Genomic DNA, 22,281 nt, shown 5'->3' on the forward strand with positions numbered 1-22,281 from the left:
GAGCCACCTGTGTGTGAGCTCAGTGGCTCTTCAGTACCCAATCAGACACAGCAGGGTGCGGCTCTGACTGGAGAAGGTGAGCGCACTGATTTCTGAGAAGAGTCAGCTATGTCACCTCATCCCATGCACCTAAAAGACGGCAGATTTTGACTCGAACACGAGGACCAGAATTATTAAGGTGGGATTTTCAAGAGGGGACTTCTGCTGGTAAAATGGTGAGTCTGATTCATGCTCTCTGATGTTAGTGTAAACACCTGTACAAGACACAATGTTGCAAGCATTAAGTAAATTGTATAATGTTCTCAAATAGTTTTTTTTTTTAATGAAATAGTGACATTAAAACACTGAATAAATATTCTTACTTTTCTCCAGCTATAGTTTTTTTTGCACAAGGACTTCCTTAATCAAAGGTCACCTCCCTACAGCTTTATTCTGCTTTGATTCAAAAGCTCCAAACTGCTGTAACAAGTGGAAACTCCAGGAAAATACATCTGAATAATTTACAATTTCTGTTTTATCTCACACGCACACACACAAAGAGTGAATGTCAAACACAGTGTATGACCTTTCAAGCAAATTCATGCAAACCTTTGGTCTTTTCTTTGAATCCATTGAATGTTCACCCATTTAAGATTTAAACAATATGTTAAATTAATCACAGTTGAACTTTTTTTTTCCCATCCTAGCTTCCATAGACATGTGCTGCAGTAGGCTTTGTGTAGCCAAAGGCTGTGCCTCAGGGCAACCCCCCCCCCCCCCACCCCTTTAAGGAACCTTACGCAACACTTGTATTTGTTTTCAGTGTGTTCCTGCACGGAGAGGTCACACATGCAGGTTAGAGTTCACTGCCAGTTTTCATTTATCATTCTGGAACATAACTGCTGTTGGGTGCAACAGCCACTTGTGCTTTTGTTTTTTGGTTGCAGCTCAGACTGAAGGAGGAAGTCATATGAGACTGGATGTGTTTTTTTGCATGTGTATGTATTGAGTTTGCATGCTTTCACTTTAGACTATGTCTAATTTTCTCTGTTGGTTGTGTGTGTGTATATCTCTATATATATATATATATATATATATATATATATATATACACAGTAGTGTTCAGAATAATAGTAGTGCTATGTGACGAAAAAGATTAATCCAGGTTTTGAGTATATTTCTTATTGTTACATGGGAAACAAGGTACCAGTAGATTCAGTAGATTCTCACAAATCCAACAAGACCAAGCATTCATGATATGCACACTCTTAAGGCCATGAAATTGGGCTATTAGTAACAAAAAGTAGAAAAGGGGGTGTTCACAATAATAGTAGCATCTGCTGTTGACACTACAAACTCAAAACTATTATGTTCAAACTGTTCACAATAATAGTAGTGTGGCATTCAGTCAGTGAGTTCGTCAATTTTGTAGAACAGGTGTGAATCAGGTGTCCCCTATTTAAGGATGGAGCCAGCACCTGTTGAACATGCTTTTCTCTTTGAAAGCCTGAAGAAAATGGGACGTTCAAGACATTGTTCAGAAGAACAGCGTAGTTTGATTAAAAAGTTGATTGGAGAGGGGAAAACTTATACGCAGGTGCAAAAAATTATAGGCTGTTCATCTACAATGATCACCAATGCTTTAAAATGGACAAAAAAAACAGACGCGTGGAAGAAAACGGAAAATAACCATCAAAATGGATAGAAGAATAACCAGAATGGCAAAGGCTCACCCATTGATCAGCTCCAGGATGATCAAAGACAGTCTGGAGTTACCTGTAAGTGCTGTGACAGAAGACGCCTGTGTGAAGCTAATTTATTTACAAGAATCCCCCGCAAAGTCCCTCTGTTAAATAAAAGACATGTGCAGAAGAGGTTACAATTTGCCAAAGAACACATCAACTGGCCTAAAGAGAAATGGAGGAATATTTTGTGGACTGATGAGAGTAAAATTGTTCTTTTTGGGTCCAAGGGCTGCAGACAGTTTGTGAGAGGACCCCCAAACTCTGAATTCAAGCCACAGTTCACAGTGAAGACAGTGAAGCATGGTGGTGCAAGCATCATGGTATGGGCATGTTTCTCCTACTATGGTGTTGGGCCTATATATCGCATACCAGGTATCATGGATCAGTTTGGATATGTCACAATACTTGAAGAGGTCATGTTGCCTTATGCTGAAGAGGACATGCCCTTGAAATGGGTGTTTCAACAAGACAATGACCCCAAGCACACTAGTAAACAAGCAAAATCTTGGTTCCAAACCAACAAAATTAATGCCTTGCAGATGTGAAGAAATCATGAAAAACTGTGGTTATACAACTAAATACTAGTTTAGGTGATTCACAGGATTGCTAAAAAAGCAGTTTGAACATAATAGTTTTGAGTTTGTAGTGTCAACAGCAGATGCTACTATTATTGTGAACACCCCCTTTTCTACTTTTTGTTACTAATAGCCCAATTTCATGGCCTTAAGAGTGTGCATATCATGAATGCTTGGTCTTGTTGGATTTGTGAGAATCTACTGAATCTACTGGTACCTTGTTTCCCATGTAACAATAAGAAATATACTCAAAACCTGGATTAATCTTTTTAGTCACATAGCACTACTATTATTCTGAACATATATATGTGTGTGTATGTGTGTTCTTTTAATTGTTTGGTTTCCTGGCATAGACTTAGCTTTTATACATAATCCACAGTTTCAGTCAGGTTGAGACCGGGGCTTTGGGAAGGCCAATCTAGAAGCTTAATGCTAGCCTGTTTTTTCCAACCCACCAGTTTGGTGTGTGTTTGGGTTTCATTGTCCTGTTGAAACACCCAACTGAAGCCAAGCTAAATCAGATTATTCACTATTTTGGATCACAATGTATCCCAATGTCACAAATTTAAAACTTTCCTGATTGTTCCTGAATGTTCTACAATGCTACTTTTATCACTGATTTCATCCGATTTCAGGCTCTAATTGACAGTGCAAAACAGTGCATGATCAGTTATCAAAAATCCTCAGTGGGAGACAACTTTAAGCCTCCCCTATTATTATTACTATTATTAATATGCATAGGTCGTGGACATGAATGAGCGAAGCTCGTCAGCATCTCACCATGTCAATTAGGTCCTTCAGACTTTATTTTGAGTAAATGCTTCAGGGAGCATTAGTAATGGCAAAAACCTTTCAGCTTTCAGACTCCCCGTGTTTTTTAAGCATTTTTCTTTATTTGCCTCTCACATACTTGGAAAAGCTCCTCGCCATCTATCCATGTCCTTTAGGTGCTTCAGACTTTTTTTCAGCAAAATGGTTTCTTGGGAGCATGAGCATGACTAAAATCTTTTAGCTTCTGGGGGGGGGGGCTCCACCCCCCAGATCCCCACCTTTTTAGGCATTTTCCTTATTTTGCCTTTCAGCTTCTGGAGGGCCTCTGCCCCCCATACACTCCACCTTTTTAAGCCATTTTTCTTTTTTGCTTTTCAGCTGACCCCCCCTAATTACAGGCCTCTTAACCCCCTGCCACTTTAAGTATTTTTTTTAATGTAGATGTAAATTAATATTCAGTGTTTCAGCTAGTTGACAGTAGGCTGTACAATATGCCCACATTATCATATCTCAATACTGTCATATAAATTGTCATGTAAATGTCACTTATATACACATGCTGTCCATATCTTGAGCCGCTTAGGTAGGCAGGGAGAGTTCCCATGGGATAAAAAAAGCTTTTTCAACCTACACTCCCTGGTTCTCAAGACCAGGCACCTAAGTGGCTCTACCTTTCTTTCTTTTTTTTTTTTAAAAGATATTTAGTGTACCTTAGTAAACACAATGAAGTTTCCACCTTAGATTTGGAATGTATAATAGAAGATATACCTTACTGAATTTTCATATCATATGATATACGATATGAATATGATTGACACAAAGTGCAGCAACAGTGAAAATTAAACAATTCTTAAACAAACAGTAATAATACCACACTCATTTTGCACTCATAATAAGGTTAGGATACTTTGCCCTCCAAAAGTATTGGAACACTGAAATTCACACATTTTAATTTGTTTATGCCATTTTAAATACAAGAAATACAAAAAATAAAGAATAAAAATAATTTGAAAAAAAAAATTGAAAATTATCTTCCTCAATCTCAAACTGAAAGCAATCTCTAAAACCTGATAAAACCTGTAAATAATAATCAGTTTTATTGCCAGTTTTTTTTAGACAAGTCAGGGGATGGAAACATGAACATTTCCAAGTCACTGAATACGAGGGCTGTCAATAAAATAACGGTCCTTTTTATTTTTTTCAAGAACTATATGGATTTCATTCATATGTTTTTTATGTCAGACATGCTTGAACCCTCGTGCGCATGCGTGAGTTTTTCCACGCCTGTCGGTGACGTTCATTCGCCTGTGAGCACTCCTTGTGGGAGGAGTCGTCCAGCCCCTCGTCGGAATTCCTTTGTCTGAGAAGTTGCTGAGAGACTGCGCGTTGTTTATCAAAATTTTTTCTAAACCTGTGAAACACATCGAAGTGGGACACGGTTTGAAAAATTAAGCATGGTTTTCAGTGAAAATTTTAATGGCTGATGAGAGATTTTGAGGTGAGACTGTCGCTTTAAGGACTTTTCACGGTGCGAGACGTGACGCAGCGCTCTCAGCCGCCGTCGTCAGCCTGTTCAAGCTGAAAACCTCCACATTTCAGGTTCTATTGATCCAGGACGTCGTGAGAGAACAGAGAAGTTTCAGAAGAAGTCGGGTTCAGCATTTTATCCGGATATTCCACTGTTAAAGGAGATTTTTTAATGAAAGACGTGCGGACGGATCCGCGCGTCGGGACGCAGCCGCCGCGATGCTCCGCCACAGGAAAAACACCTCCGTTGAAAGCCTTAAGGACAAGTTGGACAATGTCCAGCTGTTAAACAATTTCTCATATACTCACTCCACTGAAAGCCATCAAAAGCCGCCTGGATTTTACAAATGGTTATCAACACGGAGGGTGTTTTTTCCTGTGGCCGCCACACCGCGTCGGCTGCGTCCGCACGTCTTTCATTAAAAAAATCTCCTTTAACAGTGGCAATATCCGGATAAAATGCTGAACCAAACTTCTTCTGAAACTTCTCTGTTCTCTCATGACGTCCTGGATCAATAGAGCCTGAAATGTGGGAGGTTTTCAGATTGAACAGGCTGATGACGGCGCCTGAGAGCGCTGCGCGACGTCTCGCACCGTGGGAAGTCCTTAAAGCGACAGAATCACCTCAAAATCTCTCATCAGCCGTTAAAATTTTCACTGAAAACCAGCTTAATTTTTCCAACCGTGTCCAGATTCGATGTGTCTCACAGGTTTAGAAAAAAATTTTGATCAAACAAAGCGCCAGTCTCTCAGCAACTTTCTCAGACAAGGAATTCTGACGAGGGGCTGGACGACTCCTCCCACAGGAGTGCTCACAGGCGAATGACGTCACCGCAGGCGTGGAAAAAAACTCACGCATGTCGCACTAGGGTTCAAGCATGTCTGACGTAAAAACATATGAATGAATCCATATAGTTTTGAAAAAAAATAAAAAGGACCGTTACTTTATTGACAGCCTCGATGTCTTGGATTTTGTTTACATTAATATGAAGAAATACAAAAGTTTCTTTCACCAAAAACATCAAATCTAGCTTTCATCATTCATGTACTTTCTGTCAAGAAAGCTATACATTGATAATCTGTGACTGAATGTTATGGAGTTATGAGGTAAAAGCAGCAGGAATGGTGACAAAGGTCAGTTTCAGTTTGTACAGGGGTCAAAAGTTAAAGTTGCTCATTAATTTTGCTCCAGCTGTATTTGTGCTGAATGTGTGCTTGTATCACCATTTGAAGGATTGTTTCAGTTATCTGCTGCACTAATAAGCCAACAGAGCATGAACCAGCTGCTGTCTGTTAGCTTAAACATGTGTAGTATGTAAGGCAACCTGATTAAGGAGAAAGCTGCTTTTAATAACCTGGACCTCATTTCTGGCATGAAATATGGTTGTTTACTCACCAATATAAATTTGATGTGATTAGAAGTTCCATAGTTCAAATGACGTGTGCAGTTCAAATCTGAAGCAAACTATTTTTCTTCTTCTACTAAGGTGGTTTAGAACCTTTTTGTGGTACACAGCACAAAACTACTGGACAGGAGGAACCTAGCAGTCACTGTGACTCACTGATTTGAAAATGCAGCTCTTTCAAACCAGACGTGGTGGTGCTGTGACATGTCAATCATCTCTGTCCAATCAGATTACAGAGGAGTCCAGTGAAACCCCGGCCTCCGTTCTAGCTCCACCCATGCCAGGAAGGTGTTCAAACATTTTCCTGTTTCACTGTGACTGATAATTGGCACTTCCTGTTTGAGTGTGAGCTTACCACTGAGTTCCTACGAGATTCCATAGGATCTCGTCTGTCACGTCCAGGAAGTGTTTGACATTGAACATTTCCTGTTTTACTGTGGATTTGAAAATTGGTACTTCCTGTTTAGGATGCCCTGTACCATGATGGTCTTCAACAAAAAACACCGCCTGCACGATGCTTCACTCCTATTATTATTATTATTATTATTATTATTATTATTATTTTCATCTTTTGGGGAAAAATGAATTTTATTTAACCTTTATGTAACCAGGTTAGTCCCATTTAGATCGCGATCTCTTTTGCAAGGGAGACCTGGACAATTACAAAGTTTCCAATCCCCTAACCTGTATGTCTTTTGATGTGAGAGCCTGAGGTAAGACATGGTGAGAACATGCAAAACTCCACACAGAAAGGTCACAGGTGGGAATTGATCCCATGACCTTCTTGCTGTAAGGTAACAGTGTTAACCACTAAGCCACTGTGCTGCCAAAATATAGGGCCCCATATGATTTAGGGCCCCTGCACTTCAGCCCAGACAAACCCATGCAATAATCTGCAGATGGGGATGATGAAGATGGTTGTACAGGCTCAGGTTCAAATGTTAGGTCACTACATCCAAATCATGGAAACGGTGAAGATGTGAAATCAACTGTGGGCTTTTTATCTGCTGAGATTTAAATGAAATACTGAGAGATGAACACAAATATGAAACTGCATGACTAATTGCGCAACTACACTTGACTCTTAAGAATGGTGGACCACGCAAACAGTGCTGCAATTCTTACACTCGTCAGCACATGTGGATGTGGTTACTGTCACATTTCAAGCAGTTCCAGTTTCAAGTCTAAGACACTGTAATAAACATCAAAAGAAAAAAAAGCTTGTCAATATCCAAATATATGTATATGACCCGGACTGCACTTCACATAACACATGATGTTTGATCTTTGCTTAAGTCTTAATATTGCTGAGCTGACAAAAAGTCTTCAATTCAGTACACTTGTTTTTTTCCCCCACTTCCTGCTCTTTTTAGATCCACTTCCTGTTGTTGTTCAGCCGCCAGGGGAAGCTGCGCCTGCAGAAATGGTTCATAACGTTAAGTGACCGGGAGAAGAAGAAGGTGATCAGGGACATGATGATGATGGTGTTGGCTCGTCCAGCACGTTCCTGCAACTTCCTCCATTGGAGGGACCTGAAAATTGTTTATAAGCGGTAACTCTGAGAATACTCTTAAAAATGTCCCCTTTCTTCATTCTTGTTACGTTTTTAATTCCTCAAGCGCTACCTGTCTACCTGTCCCTGTCCCCTGGACAAGACGCTTATCTGTATTGTCTCAGAGTCAAGTCAAGTCTGGGAGCATGCACTGGGTTCCTCAACACTCAGGCACCTGTGAGATCACTCACAGATAAACAAATGCACCACACTGACACTCCCTCACAATGCAAGTTCTACTCTTCATCTTAGCCTCCAGAAGCAACCACTCGTTTGACATGAAGTCGTTAAAGCAGTACCCAAACATCCTCTGAGGAGACCTAGTACCAAAGACATCCCGTGGTCAACTTTGATCACTGGTTAGCATCCAAGTTTCACAACCACTCAGTAAGACAGGAAGCACCAGGATCCTAGAGACTTGGACCTTCGTTCTCCTGCAAAGACTTCAACATCACCAAACACCAGCGCAGTGACCTCATGACTCAGAGCTCTTCCCAGCAATAATGCAGCTTTTGATTATCTCTGTGCAAAAATAAGCTGATAAAATATGAAACAGTGTCCAATAAAAGGCCAACACGTCAGATCGTTTCCTCCCTCCAGAGGAGATTATTTAGTGATGACTTACAAGGTTAAAGGTTACGTCCTCTGCAACTACTGTTTAATTGCTGTAGTTGAAGTTAAAGTATCTTATTTCACCTTCATGTTCAATAACTTCAATTTGATTTGAAGGTTATATTACAATTAAATTTCTGCAGCAGCACATATTTATGTTGATTTTTTTTATCCCATTTATTTTAACATTTTATTCCAAAAGTAGTGGTTTTCAATTAAGCGCATTGTATAATTTCCTGGCAAAAAAACAAAAACAAAAAAACAACCTGCCCTTTTTACCTGAAGCGTTTTCAGTGTTCTGCAGGATAACTTTTCAAACTTTAGTCATCAGTCTTTTCCCTGGCAAGTGTAAATGTACGTGCTTTGTAAGTGGTGAGCAGTAAAACTGAAATCACTGTTTATTCTGTGGATGTTAAATGATTAACTTGCATGTGCCAGGTATGTGTGTATTTCATCAGACACACGGAGTAAAGCTTTGCACAGTGTTACAACAACCGGCCGTGGCTGGAGAAGTGTCCTGTGCTAGACTGGTGTCCTGTCCACAGGGAGTCATAGACTCACATGCTGAACATCCATGCCATCATACCTGGTGTGGCTGCATCATTGTGGCAACATTTCAGTAACCTTTGACTTTTACAACTGCAGGTATGCCAGTTTGTATTTCTGTGCTGGTCTGGAGGAGCAGGAGAACGAGCTGCTCACACTGGAAGTATTGCACAGATATGTGGAGCTGCTGGATAAGTACTTTGGAAATGTAAGCAAACCTGAATATAATGGCACACAAACTTTCACACTGTGGGGTGTTCTGACTTGAGCAAGGATTTATATGATGACAGTATTGCCTCCAGAAGTGTACTTAAAGCTACAGTGTGTAGGATTTAGCCGTTTATTATCAGAAATGGAATACGGCATTTATAACCATCTGCACATCACTGTAATTTCCAGCAACAAGGAAATGATGTGTTCTCTTAAGCTTAGAATGAGCCGTTCATATCTACATGGTAGCTAACCCTGTCATGCAGGATGCTGTTTTGATACAGGAGCCCAAAAGGGACATACTTACGCCACCTTTTGCATTTTACGGTGCTGCTGGAAAACTGAAGGAAAAAGAAGTGGTATATTTGTTTGCTCCGCTTTAAAGTCAGTCAATCAATCAATTTTTTTATATAGCGCCAAATCACAACAAACAGTTGCCCCAAGGCGCTTTATATTGTAAGGCAAGGCCATACAATAATTATGTAAAACCCCAACGGTCAAAACGACCCCCTGTGAGCAAGCACTTGGCTACAGTGGGAAGGAAAAACTCCCTTTTAACAGGAAGAAACCTCCAGCAGAACCAGGCTCAGGGAGGGGCAGTCTTCTGCTGGGACTGGTTGGGGCTGAGGGAGAGAACCAGGAAAAAGACATGCTGTGGAGGGGAGCAGAGATCGATCACTAATGATTAAATACAGAGTGGTGCATACAGAGCAAAAAGAGAAAGAAACAGTGCATCATGGGAACCCCCCAGCAGTCTACGTCTATAGCAGCATAACTAAGGGATGGTTCAGGGTCACCTGATCCAGCCCCAACTATAAGCTTTAGCAAAAAGGAAAGTTTTAAGCCTAATCTTAAAAGTAGAGAGGGTGTCTGTCTCCCTGATCTGAATTGGGAGCTGGTTCCACAGGAGAGGAGCCTGAACGCTGAAGGCTCTGCCTCCCATTCTACTCTTACAAACCCTAGGAACTACAAGTAAGCCTGCAGTCTGAGAGCGAAGCGCTCTATTGGGGTGATATGGTACTACGAGGTCCCTAAGATAAGATGGGACCTGATTATTCAAAACCTTATAAGTAAGAAGAATAATTTTAAATTCTATTCTAGAATTAACAGGAAGCCAATGAAGAGAGGCCAATATGGGTGAGATATGCTCTCTCCTTCCAGTCCCCGTCAGTACTCTAGCTGCAGCATTTTGAACCAACTGAAGGCTTTTTAGGGAACTTTTAGGACAACCTGATAATAATGAATTACAATAGTCCAGCCTAGAGGAAATAAATGCATGAATTAGTTTTTCAGCATCACTCTGAGACAAGACCTTTCTAATTTTAGAGATATTGCGTAAATGCAAAAAAGCAGTCCTACATATTTGTTTAATATGCGCTTTGAATGACATATCCTGATCAAAAATGACTCCAAGATTTCTCACAGTATTACTAGAGGTCAGGGTAATGCCATCCAGAGTAAGGATCTGGTTAGACACCATGTTTCTAAGATTTGTGGGGCCAAGTACAATAACTTCAGTTTTATCTGAGTTTAAAAGCAGGAAATTAGAGGTCATCCATGTCTTTATGTCTGTAAGACAATCCTGCAGTTTAGCTAATTGGTGTGTGTCCTCTGGCTTCATGGATAGATAAAGCTGAGTATCATCTGCGTAACAATGAAAATTTAAGCAATACCGTCTAATAATACTGCCTAAGGGAAGCATATATAAAGTGAATAAAATTGGTCCTAGCACAGAACCTTGTGGAACTCCATAATTAACTTTAGTCTGTGAAGAAGATTCCCCATTTACATGAACAAATTGTAATCTATTAGACAAATATGATTCAAACCACCGCAGCGCAGTGCCTTTAATACCTATGGCATGCTCTAATCTCTGTAATAAAATTTTATGGTCAACAGTATCAAAAGCAGCACTGAGGTCTAACAGAACAAGCACAGAGATGAGTCCACTGTCCGAGGCCATAAGAAGATCATTTGTAACCTTCACTAATGCTGTTTCTGTACTATGATGAATTCTAAAACCTGACTGAAACTCTTCAAATAGACCATTCCTCTGCAGATGATCAGTTAGCTGTTTTACAACTACCCTTTCAAGAATTTTTGAGAGAAAAGGAAGGTTGGAGATTGGCCTATAATTAGCTAAGATAGCTGGGTCAAGTGATGGCTTTTTAAGTAATGGTTTAATTACTGCCACCTTAAAAGCCTGTGGTACATAGCCAACTAACAAAGATAGATTGATCATATTTAAGATCGAAGCATTAAATAATGGTAGGGCTTCCTTGAGCAGCCTGGTAGGAATGGGGTCTAATAAACATGTTGATGGTTTGGATGAAGTAACTAATGAAAATAACTCAGACAGAACAATCGGAGAGAAAGAGTCTAACCAAATACCGGCATCACTGAAAGCAGCCAAAGATAACGATACGTCTTTGGGATGGTTATGAGTAATTTTTTCTCTAATAGTTAAAATTTTGTTAGCAAAGAAAGTCATGAAGTCATTACTAGTTAAAGTTAATGGAATACTCAGCTCAATAGAGCTCTGACTCTTTGTCAGCCTGGCTACAGTGCTGAAAAGAAACCTGGGGTTGTTCTTATTTTCTTCAATTAGTGATGAGTAGAAAGATGTCCTAGCTTTACGGAGGGCTTTTTTATAGAGCAACAGACTCTTTTTCCAGGCTAAGTGAAGATCTTCTAAATTAGTGAGACGCCATTTCCTCTCCAACTTACGGGTTATCTGCTTTAAGCTACGAGTTTGTGAGTTATACCACGGAGTCAGACACTTCTGATTTAAAGCTCTCTTTTTCAGAGGAGCTACAGCATCCAAAGTTGTCTTCAATGAGGATGTAAAACTATTGACGAGATACTCTATCTCCCTTACAGAGTTTAGGTAGCTACTCTGCACTGTGTTGTTATATGGCATTAGAGAACATAAAGAAGGAATCATATCCTTAAACCTAGTTACAGCGCTTTCTGAAAGACTTCTAGTGTAATGAAACTTATTCCCTACTGCTGGGTAGTCCATCAGAGTAAATGTAAATGTTATTAAGAAATGATCAGACAGAAGGGAGTTTTCAGGGAATACTGTTAAGTCTTCTATTTCCATACCATAAGTCAGAACAAGATCTAAGATATGATTAAAGTGGTGGGTGGACTCATTTACTTTTTGAGCAAAGCCAATAGAGTCTAATAATAGATTAAATGCAGTGTTGAGGCTGTCATTCTCAGCATCTGTGTGGATGTTAAAATCGCCCACTATAATTATCTTATCTGAGCTAAGCACTAAGTCAGACAAAAGGTCTGAAAATTCACAGAGAAACTCACAGTAACGACCAGGTGGACGATAGATAATAACAAATAAAACTGGTTTTTGGGACTTCCAATTTGGATGGACAAGACTAAGAGACAAGCTTTCAAATGAATTAAAGCTCTGTCTGGGTTTTTGATTAATTAATAAGCTGGAGTGGAAGATTGCTGCTAATCCTCCGCCCCGGCCCGTGCTACGAGCATTCTGACAGTTAGTGTGACTCGGGGGTGTTGACTCATTTAAACTAACATATTCATCCTGCTGTAACCAGGTTTCTGTTAGGCAGAATAAATCAATATGTTGATCAATTATTATATCATTTACCAACAGGGACTTAGAAGAGAGAGACCTAATGTTTAATAGACCACATTTAACTGTTTTAGTCTGTGGTGCAGTTGAAGGTGCTATATTATTTTTTCTTTTTGAATTTTTATGCTTAAATAGATTTTTGCTGTTTATTGGTAGTCTGGGAGCAGGCACCGTCTCTACGGGGATGGGGTAATGAGGGGATGGCAGGGGGGAGAGAAGCGTCTACTACTTATTGCTAGTGCAGGCTAACAAGTTTGAGAACCCTCAATTTTTATTAATTTTTTTGTGAAATGTTGGCTTGAGCATATTGCTTATAGCAAGAGAAGGCAAGAAAGCAAAAATCACTGTCACTAAACAAGTGAAAACATGACGAAAAAACAGCATCGTTACAAGTGTGACATAGTGCAGTCCTGCAACCTCACCACTAGATGACAATAAATCCTACACGCTGTAACTTTAAAAGAAAATGCTTTACATTTCATCACTTGTATATTTCATAAATTTGAGGCAGAAATTAAGATAAAAATGAATGGAAAAATTGTAAATAACATGAAAATATCAGGCTGTACTTCAATATAAAGACAAAGCCAGCAATTTGTTTTCTGTTACTACTTTTTGATTTCAATATCTTCTGTATACTAAGGGTATGTGTGTATATGTCCTTCTCCTGTCCAAACAGCACCTCAGAATTGAGCCATACTTGGCACATGTATACTTTGACATACGGGGAGTAACATAGGCTATTGCGCCACTTTGGTAGTAGTAGTAGTAGTAGTAGTAGTACCTGTCGGGAAGTGGTATAGGTGAGAGGTGATAGTTTCTGTTGTTGAAGATGAAGTTTTCATTTCAGTCTGAGTCAAACCTGCCCTGGAGCAGGTAATCAGCTAGTGGAACAATATAAGTGGTCACCTTTTGTTACGTCACTGCTGGTGTTCTGACATTTCATTTACTGTTGCACGTTTCATTTACTGTTGTTATAGTAAAAACAATAATCAGCACAAAATCTCACAATGATAATCCAGGCATTGAACAGCTGCTCAATACTGCTGCAGTGAATAAGTCCTTGTCCTCCTTCTGGAGGCTTTTTAACCAGTAAGGCTCCCCTACTGTCCATGAGTGGTATCGTTTTAACATCTTTTGGATGACGTTTACTTAAAATACTAAGTGAAGCCTACAGCTGAAAAATATTACATTAAGTGAGAGAGGAAATTAAGGCTTAAGTTTTTATCTTTTTAAATTTTTTTTTAATTCATTAGTCCTTAATTTTTTTGGCATTTTGTTGTTGCCACTGCCAAGTACAGCTGGACTCCTCTAAATATTTTCATTTGATCTCTAAGAAATGTTATGGAATGGGCACTGGTATTAAGAGAAAAAGACATACAGTAGTGTTCAGAATAATAGTAGTGCTATGTGACTAAAAAGATTAATCCAGGTTTTGAGTATATTTCTTATTGTTACATGGGAAACAAGGTACCAGTAGATTCAGTAGATTCTCACAATCCAACAAGACCAAGCATTCATGATATGCACACTCTTAAGGCTATGAAATTGGGCTATTAGTAAAAAAAAAAAGTAGAAAAGGGGGTGTTCACAATAATAGTAGTGTGGCATTCAGTCAGTGAGTTTGTCAATTTTGTGGAACAAACAGGTGTGAATCAGGTGTCCCCTATTTAAGGATGAAGCCAGCACCTGTTGAACATGCTTTTCTCTTTGAAAGCCTGAGGAAAATGGGATGTTCAAGACATTGTTCAGAAGAACAGCGTAGTTTGATTAAAAAGTTGATTGGAGAGGGGGAAAGGTATACGCAGGTGTAAAAAAATTATAGGCTGTTCATCTACAATGATCTCCAATGCTTTAAATGGACAAAAAAAACAGAGACGCGTGGAAGAAAATGGAAAACAACCATCAAAATGGATAGAAGAATAACCAGAATGGCAAAGGCTCACCCATTGATCAGCTCCAGGATAGATCAAAGACAGTCTGGAGTTACCTGTAAGTGCTGTGGCAGTTAGAAGACGCCTGTGTGAAACTAATTTATTTGCAAGAATCCCCCGCAAAGTCCCTCTGTTAAATAAAAGACATGTGCAGAAGAGGTACAATTTGCCAAAGAACACATCAACTGGCCTAAAGAGAAATGGAGGAATATTTGTTGTATGGCTGGGGGGGCCTGGCTGCCTTTTTGTTTCTGTCTTTTGTCCTGTCTTTTGTTTTTCCTTCCAGGTGGCTTGCATTTGGGACTGAGTGGCTGTGTAGCTGAGTTTATCAGGACCTCACCCTGATCACCTGAGGCTGATCACTGCGGCTCGTCAGGACTCACAGCTGTGGTGCATCTACATGGATTGGAACATGGTGGCATTTAAGACTGGAGTACACAGTGTGTATTTGCTAGAGACTCGACCTTGTGACCAGACGGGTGAGATCGTCGTCGTCTCGGGAGCCATCTCATCATCAGTGGATGCAGAGAACGTCCAGGTTTGATGCATGGTCTGTGAAAGAGGAGGGGGTGAGGTCTCACGCTCGTCAGCACACTTCCTGAGGTACGTTAGATTTTGTGACTAACATTTATACAGTCAGTAAATGTGGTGTCCCTCACACCTTATTATATTGAGCTGTATGTTGGTCGTGTAATCAGCTTCCTCTGCAGTGGAGTTTTGTGAACTGGGTGTTCCATGCCTGCAGGGTGGGAAGCTGATTAGTAATTAAGCCAGGAAGTGTTTGCTGTTTGTGCACCTTTAAGCGTTCTCTCTGTGTGTTGAGTGTGGACTCACATAATGATTCCTTCTTCACAGACTCGGTTTGTCGCGGCCACCTGGGGGGTGTCGGCGGGGTCCTTGGGTCCGGGTTGGTTCTGGCTCCGGACCGTTGGCGCTGCTGGGACGCGCACCGCAAACCACCACGCCAGACCGCGCACTTTTATATTTTTTCACAGCACTGTTATGTTCATTAAACTCTGTTATCCTTTGTACCATGCTCTGCTTATTTTTATACTGGGTCCTTCAAACCGCTGGTCGGTTCTCCGGGCTGCGTCCGACACATAACAATATTTTGTGGACTGATGAGAGTAAATTGTTCTTTTTTCTTTTTTTTACTCAAAACCTGGATTAATCTTTTTAGTCACATAGCACTACTATTATTCTGAACACTACTGTAAATTTGGTGTTGATCAGATTCCAAATGCATTTGCTGCTTCATTTTTCTTTCTAAAAATATTTTGTTATTTTATTCAATATAATTTAATTAAACTTTTTTACCCTCCACCCAGCAGATTGTGTGATCACTGTCTTTAAGCTTACTGAAAACAGCCAATGTGTATGACAACTGCTGGAGCGATAAATCTGATCAAGAGAATTAACCAAAAAATAATAATGATCTTTTTATCTTGTTCCTTTTTACCATGTAGGCATTTCACAAACATATTTTTTTCAAACATATCTCACCAATCTGCATGAAATTTGGTGGAATAATCAATCCTATCAATAGGAAGAATCCATTATTTTTCAGTGGTAACTGGGATCCAGATGTGGATTCTACACATTTTTTACAACTTTCTTTAAAGATGGGGCACTTCTCAACATTTCAGTCAATTTTACAGCAATGTTATTTTGTCAGTTTACACAAAGCTTGATAGAATAATCAATCTTACCAACCAGATGGATACTTTAGATTTTGTTCTGTATTTGGATTTTGTAAATTTGTTGTCTTAAATATAACTTATTATTTCTCCCACCTGTACTATATTATTATATGATCAGTGGTGTTTTCAGGATGACAGAAAAAAAAAAAAACTTTTCAGCTGATCATTATGAAACTTTTGAGGAAATACTGAATCTTTTCAAGAATAAAGTATGTTATATTTCAATGTGAATACTGGGCTCCTCCCTTTGTCAAGATTTCAATCCACTTTTTAAAAATGTTTTTTGAACTTTTCGCAGATGTCAAAATTAGACTAAAGAGTTGTTTTCTTATTTTATTAGCTTTTGACATTAACCTCCCACACAAAGTGAGGTTTATTTCATCTCTATTGTAATTTATGATTGTGTTAGGTCTGTGAGCTGGATATCATTTTTAACTTCGAGAAGGCCTACTTTATCTTGGATGAATTCCTGATGGGAGGAGAAATTGTAGAACCTTCCAAAGCAGCAGTGGCTGTGGCAATGGAGGAGTCTGACACACTCCAGGAGGTAGAATGTACATTTCACAGACTTTCAACATACATGAGTTTTTTTATTTTTATCTGTTTTGTAATCTGATTCTGTAACTGCTATCATCACAGACAATGGAGGAGTACATGAGCAAACCCGTCTATTGAGCCAGCAGAAGATAAGAATGTCCCAACGCCTCACGTAATTTACTGCAACGTTTTATATATAAATATGGTAAATGGACTGCATTTATAGAGCACATTTCCATCTGCATCAGAGGTTTTACAATTATGCTTGCGATTCACCCATTCACACAGACACATGGATGTCAGGGTGCTGGCATGCAAGGTGCTCACTAGACACCGGGAGCAACTCGGGGATTAAGGAGCTTGCCCAGGGGCCCTTAGTAATTTTCGAGTCTGGCTGGGGTTTCAACTGAGGATCCTCTGGTCTGAAGCCCAACTGAGTGATCCTCTGGTCTGAAGCCCAACTGAGGATCTTTGGTCTGAAGATCTGTGACCACTTTTCAGCACCATTTATTTACTGATTTAGTTAACTAAAAATACTTAATTTTATTCTACAAGTGTTTTCTTAGGTTTATAAAATTATTTTGAATGTGGCAGTGCATGGTGTTTGTGGTGTACACATGCAAATAAATCATGCTTAGGCTCGAAGAGGTTCTAACTAATAATGACTTTTTTTTCACCTAATGAAAAATAAACATTTTGTTGTGTAACACCATTGATCTGCATCCATCAATATAATTGCCCAGTTTCATTAATTACATGGAAGAAACTCTGATTAGATTTTTATTAAATTGTATGTTATTTTGTATTTACTATTTTTTTGTTTGTTTGTTTTTTTTGAAGGACCTTTCAATATTTGATCTGGTCATTGACCAGCTGATAAAGGAGGTGGTGGTTAGGGGAATGAACCACTATTTTTTTTAAAATAAGCATTTTAGTGTGCCTAAAACTTAACTCATTTGAAAGAAAATCCTTTGTTGATGCAATAAGTAAAAGTTGCACTACAAATTGTTTCTTTAATCACAGACACAGAAGCCTGTAACTCCTTCAGAATGATCATTAAATAGCTTGGTGGCTTCCCTCACTAGCCTCCCTTCCTGCATGGTCAGTCAGAAAGGTCTACTTTCAGTCTGATTTAACCCTACAGTATCTTATTGTTTTTATGTCTCTAACTGATGCAAATAAAGTCCAAAACATATTTATTGACTTGTTGAAAGATGCGTGACAGTACTTATGTTTTGTTTGTCTTAAAAGTATGACCTTTGTAAGTGGAGGGATTGTGCATACAAATAGTCGTAATGAATTAAAATATTTAATGCTATATTTTTGTTAAACCCCTTGAATTAAAGTTAAAAGTCTATACTACAAGCACATCTTGATTGTTTTATTTTACACACTGTAAAACCCAATGTTGAATTGAACTCCAAAAAAAAAACAACTTATTGAATAAAGAATTTTAAGTGGCATCGACAATTTTGTTTTTTATTAAGTAACTTGAAAACATTAGTTGGTGCTACATAAAATTTTTATTTTGTTTGATTTATGTATCACCATATTTCAAAAAAACTCTCACGGTCCAAATCCTATGAACCTGATTGCGCTGCAGCAGAAATTGTGTCTTTTTAATTAAAAAAAGCAGAACTTTTAAATTAATTGCATTGTGTGCGCCTGAAAAAAATGATGAAACACGACGCAGTGAGGACAAAAATAAAGTCAATGCTTTATTAACCTCAGATATGTCACACAAAATCACATTTAAGAAATAAGTACAAAAACACAAGTGGATCTAAGGGGCCCAACATTGGTTTTGTTGTATGCACTGAAGTGTACGGCTGGTGAGTCACATGTACGAGTCTGCTGTCATGGAGCAACAAAACCTGGATTTTTTTTTCTTTAAAAAAAAGAGCAGATATTTCTCAGCTAATATGAGCACAATCAAAGTTTTGTAAAGCTACAGATGAACTAAATCAGACTCTTCTTTCTTTTCTTGTTTTTCAAAATACTTTATTCCAACCCTCCCTGTTCGACAGAACAACATATGTGTGTTTGTATGTACAGCTCCACTGTCAACGTATATTTCTTTGGCAGGTTTGGCGTCATCTTCGTTATCTTACTTCTGGGTTCATGTAGCTCATCAGTTTCATTACGGCCTCGTTATCCCATCCTTGCATTTGGGTGGCATCGTCCTTCTCACTGACGTTAGACTGGATCTTTGGAGTTTGGCTTTGATCCGAGTCCATTTGATCAAAGTAGTCCTGTAGCGCTTGCTCAAAAAGCCCCGGTGCTGTCTGTCTGGCCTCATCCCACTTTTGGCCCATTTTGGTTTTGTGTGCCTGCTTGGGATACCGTGCCAGCATCTCAGCTGCTAGATATGCTGCCAGCTCGTCCTCATTTGCGGCGTCATCATAGTCATGCTTTAATTTGTTGGAAAGATACCTTTGTATGGGAGCATATTCCCCTGAAGGCTTCGCCGGCAGAGTGTGAAGCTGTGAAATCGAGCTTTTGTGCTGATTCTGCTTCCAGAGGGAGCTTGATCCATATTTTCTCCTAATCCGAGGATTTTCAACATCTCTTCTATCCTCGGGTCTTCTGGGATTTAGGATTTTGTCGATCAGGTAGGCGTCTGTGGTAGGATTTAAAGCCAGGGATTCTTGTGTTTCTTCTTTGAGGACATCTGAGAGAACCTGTCCTCTGCTCGGGATAATTCGCTATTTTTCCGAGACTGGCTCAGCAGGGCTTTGTCCTGATTTGATATTTTCATCATGTCCATCAAGTCTTCTGGTGGAATTGGTATTTCTTGGAGATCTGAATAAGCTGGTAGTCAGCCGTGGGCTTTTTTCTTCGTGCTCAGGCACCCTTCTCTCAGTCCTCTCTTTCTCCTCCTCGAGCTCACGTTTCTGCTCTTCCTCTCGGTTTTCTCCAACACCTTCAGAAGGTAGTAATCCACCAGATTAGCAATGTCATCCTGATCTTTTGTAGATCTGACATTGAGGATCTTTTGATCAAGTAGCTTTCTTCATCTTTTTCATTCTCACTTTCCTCATCTTCATCATCAAAATAGTTCACACCTCGGTTTTCCTCATGTTCATTGTTCCTCTCCTCCTCATCTTCCTCGTCCTCTTCTTCTTCTTCCGCCGGTTGTGGATCCCAGTCTTCAAAGTCTGTGCCGTCGTTGTATGCTGCATCCCTGATGTTAAACACATCCTTATTGTCTTCTTCTTCCTCATTCTGCCTCTGTGTCATCCTCATCTTGCTGCCGTTTATGCGTTGCCTTTGCACTTGTCAACTTCCCCAGTTCCTTAAACACTGACTGCAGGGTTGCCAGGTTCTGAGGTGTGTACTTCTCCTCCACATTCTCGTTGGTGCGCTTAAATGGACTCTCATGCTCTTCGTCTTCCTCCTCATCCTCAAACATCAGAGGTAGCTTCTTGTGAGGTGTAATTCCACCACGTTGTTTCTGATACAACCTGGGATACATGCCGGTCTTTGATCTCACCACTGCTCCTTCACCGGGAAATCCGCGGGCCATGCTGGGGTGAAGTGACTCTGGCTCTGTGTCTTTTTCCGTCTGCTGGAGGGCATTGAGCACAGCCTCTAGCAACTCTTCACTTTTATCCTCTTTTCCCATGTTCTCCTTGTCTTCATCTTCCTCCTCCAGCTTATCTTCAACTTGGCTTTGGCCCAGATTTGACCCCAGTCTTAGCATGGCGAGCAGCCTCTCGTTGTCATCCATGCGAGTGGCATTGTGGCCTGGAGCGAGCGGCGCGCTGCTTTGAATCTCTGCCGCTTTGCTCATGGAGGCTCTCGATGTACTCCAAGGCTTTGAGCATGTCTGCATTGGCATCGTGGGGGAGATTTCCTCTTGGGGAGTCTGATTCGCTTCCCCTCAGTCTGTGCTCCCTTAACGAAGCCCCTCGGATACTGGAGGGACTGAGGAAGAGGAGGATGAAGACTAGGTTGGCAACACAGATGAGGAAAGGTTTGCCTGTTGTGTGGGTTTGCAGAGTGACGGCATGGTGTCACCTAGAGAGGAGAGGCAAAGATGGACGTGTCAGCACTGACCTTTATACATTAAGCTAACAGGTACACAACAGTAACAAAAGTATCTTCTTTAGGAAATCTCACACTTTGCTCATAAGTGAAACTGACACCGTTGATGCTTCCACAAAGGTCACCTATACCACATTCACCATAAATAATGTCCAGACCACCAGTTTTGCTCGAATACAAGTTGACATTGGACAGATGTGATAATGAAGCCTGATATGTGTATCAGCGCACAAGAAATTTAAATTAAAAACACGAGCTAATCTGATGATTAATCAATAAAGTTGATTAACAGCTTCTGAGTTCATGCAGTTGGTGTTAAAACTATTGGCCAATGCATCACAATGCATTTTACCACAAAACTAAGGAAAAGACATTTAAAAAGAAATATTGTTTTGCATGCTTGTTTGTTTGTGACCAGAATTCCAGAAAAACTACTGAAATAGTTTACATGAAACCTGGACGGGAGATGCCACAGGGTTCAGAGAACAAACCATTCTATTTTGTTCATGAGTCAAAACAAAGGGTTGGATCAAAATCAGATGTAAAGCATGGGCCTGAGTGGGTGGGTAAATCATATATATTTAAAGGATTAAACTTTCTGAACTTGTTCAGTTTGGCATGGATCTGGATAGCAATCCAGATTAAGTTCAGCAACATATTTTGCCCGAGTCTCTCTTGTCTAGGCAGTAGTCTGCACTCTACTAAGTTCCCTTCTAGGTTCGACTTGATTTATATCAACTTTCTTTAATTCTGTTTTATTATGGATTCACTTATGCACTCTGGTTTGATTTTTTTTTTTAAATCTATTTTAATTTGTTTCATTTTTGCTTTTGCTTTGATTTTGCTTAGAATACAAGCTGAAATGTGGAAATAGTAGCAGCTAAAAGAAAATGTGGAGTGATGGTGAGGAAGCAGGCTTGGCTGAACCACTGAGGCAAAATAAATAAATAATGAGTAAATAACAAACAGCCCCCCCCCCCCAACCCCCATACCCTTAACAGGAAATATTGTTATTACAGCAACAACACAATGATGATGATGATGACAATGATATTAATATTAATAGAGTATGATGATGACAATGATGATGATAATGACAATGATGATACTTATAACTGATGATGATAATAATAACAATGATTATGATGATGGTTACTATGATTAATAACTAATAATAATTATTATAATGATTATAACAATGGTGATAATGATGATGATAATGACCATGATAACTGATGATGATATTAATAATAATAATAATAATGTTATTATGATTATAACAATAGTGATGATATTCAAATAAAATCAATTTTATTTATAGCGCCAAATCACAACAAACAGTTGCCCCAAGGCGATGTGGTTAATGACCATGATAACTGATGATGATGATAATAACAGTAATAATGATTATGCTGGTTACTATGATTAATAATAATAAGTATTATAATTATTATTATTATTGTAATAATAGTGGTAATGATGTGGTTAATGACAATGATAACTGATGAGAATGATGATGACGATGAT

At 39.4% G+C, this 22,281-nt stretch overlaps 1 protein-coding gene and 1 pseudogene across 1 annotated transcript; one reads left to right on the top strand and one right to left on the bottom strand.

Moving 5' to 3' along the window:
* Positions 1–51: 51 nt before the first annotated feature.
* Positions 52–17,000, top strand: LOC117508155 (AP-1 complex subunit sigma-3-like). The gene is made up of 5 exons (XM_034167819.1): positions 52–215; positions 7,377–7,555; positions 8,813–8,921; positions 16,580–16,717; positions 16,810–17,000. The coding sequence occupies exons 1-5, from the start codon at positions 213–215 to the stop codon at positions 16,843–16,845; spliced, it is 465 nt and encodes a 154-aa protein (XP_034023710.1). The 5' UTR covers positions 52–212; the 3' UTR covers positions 16,846–17,000.
* A 1,749-nt stretch (positions 17,001–18,749) lies between these two features.
* Positions 18,750–20,723, bottom strand: LOC117508911 (annotated as a pseudogene).
* Between the last annotated feature and the right edge of the window lie 1,558 nt (positions 20,724–22,281).

The sequence above is a fragment of the Thalassophryne amazonica genome, chromosome 4 (genome assembly GCF_902500255.1).
Source record: "Thalassophryne amazonica chromosome 4, fThaAma1.1, whole genome shotgun sequence".
NCBI lineage: Eukaryota > Metazoa > Chordata > Actinopteri > Batrachoidiformes > Batrachoididae > Thalassophryne > Thalassophryne amazonica.

Excerpts from the sequence above, each read along its gene's own strand:
- LOC117508155 (XM_034167819.1), top strand. Across the intron at positions 7,556-8,812 it reads CTGAAAATTGTTTATAAGCG|GTATGCCAGTTTGTATTTCT; the intron begins GTAACTCTGAGA and ends TTACAACTGCAG. Across the intron at positions 16,718-16,809 it reads AGTCTGACACACTCCAGGAG|ACAATGGAGGAGTACATGAG; the intron begins GTAGAATGTACA and ends CTATCATCACAG.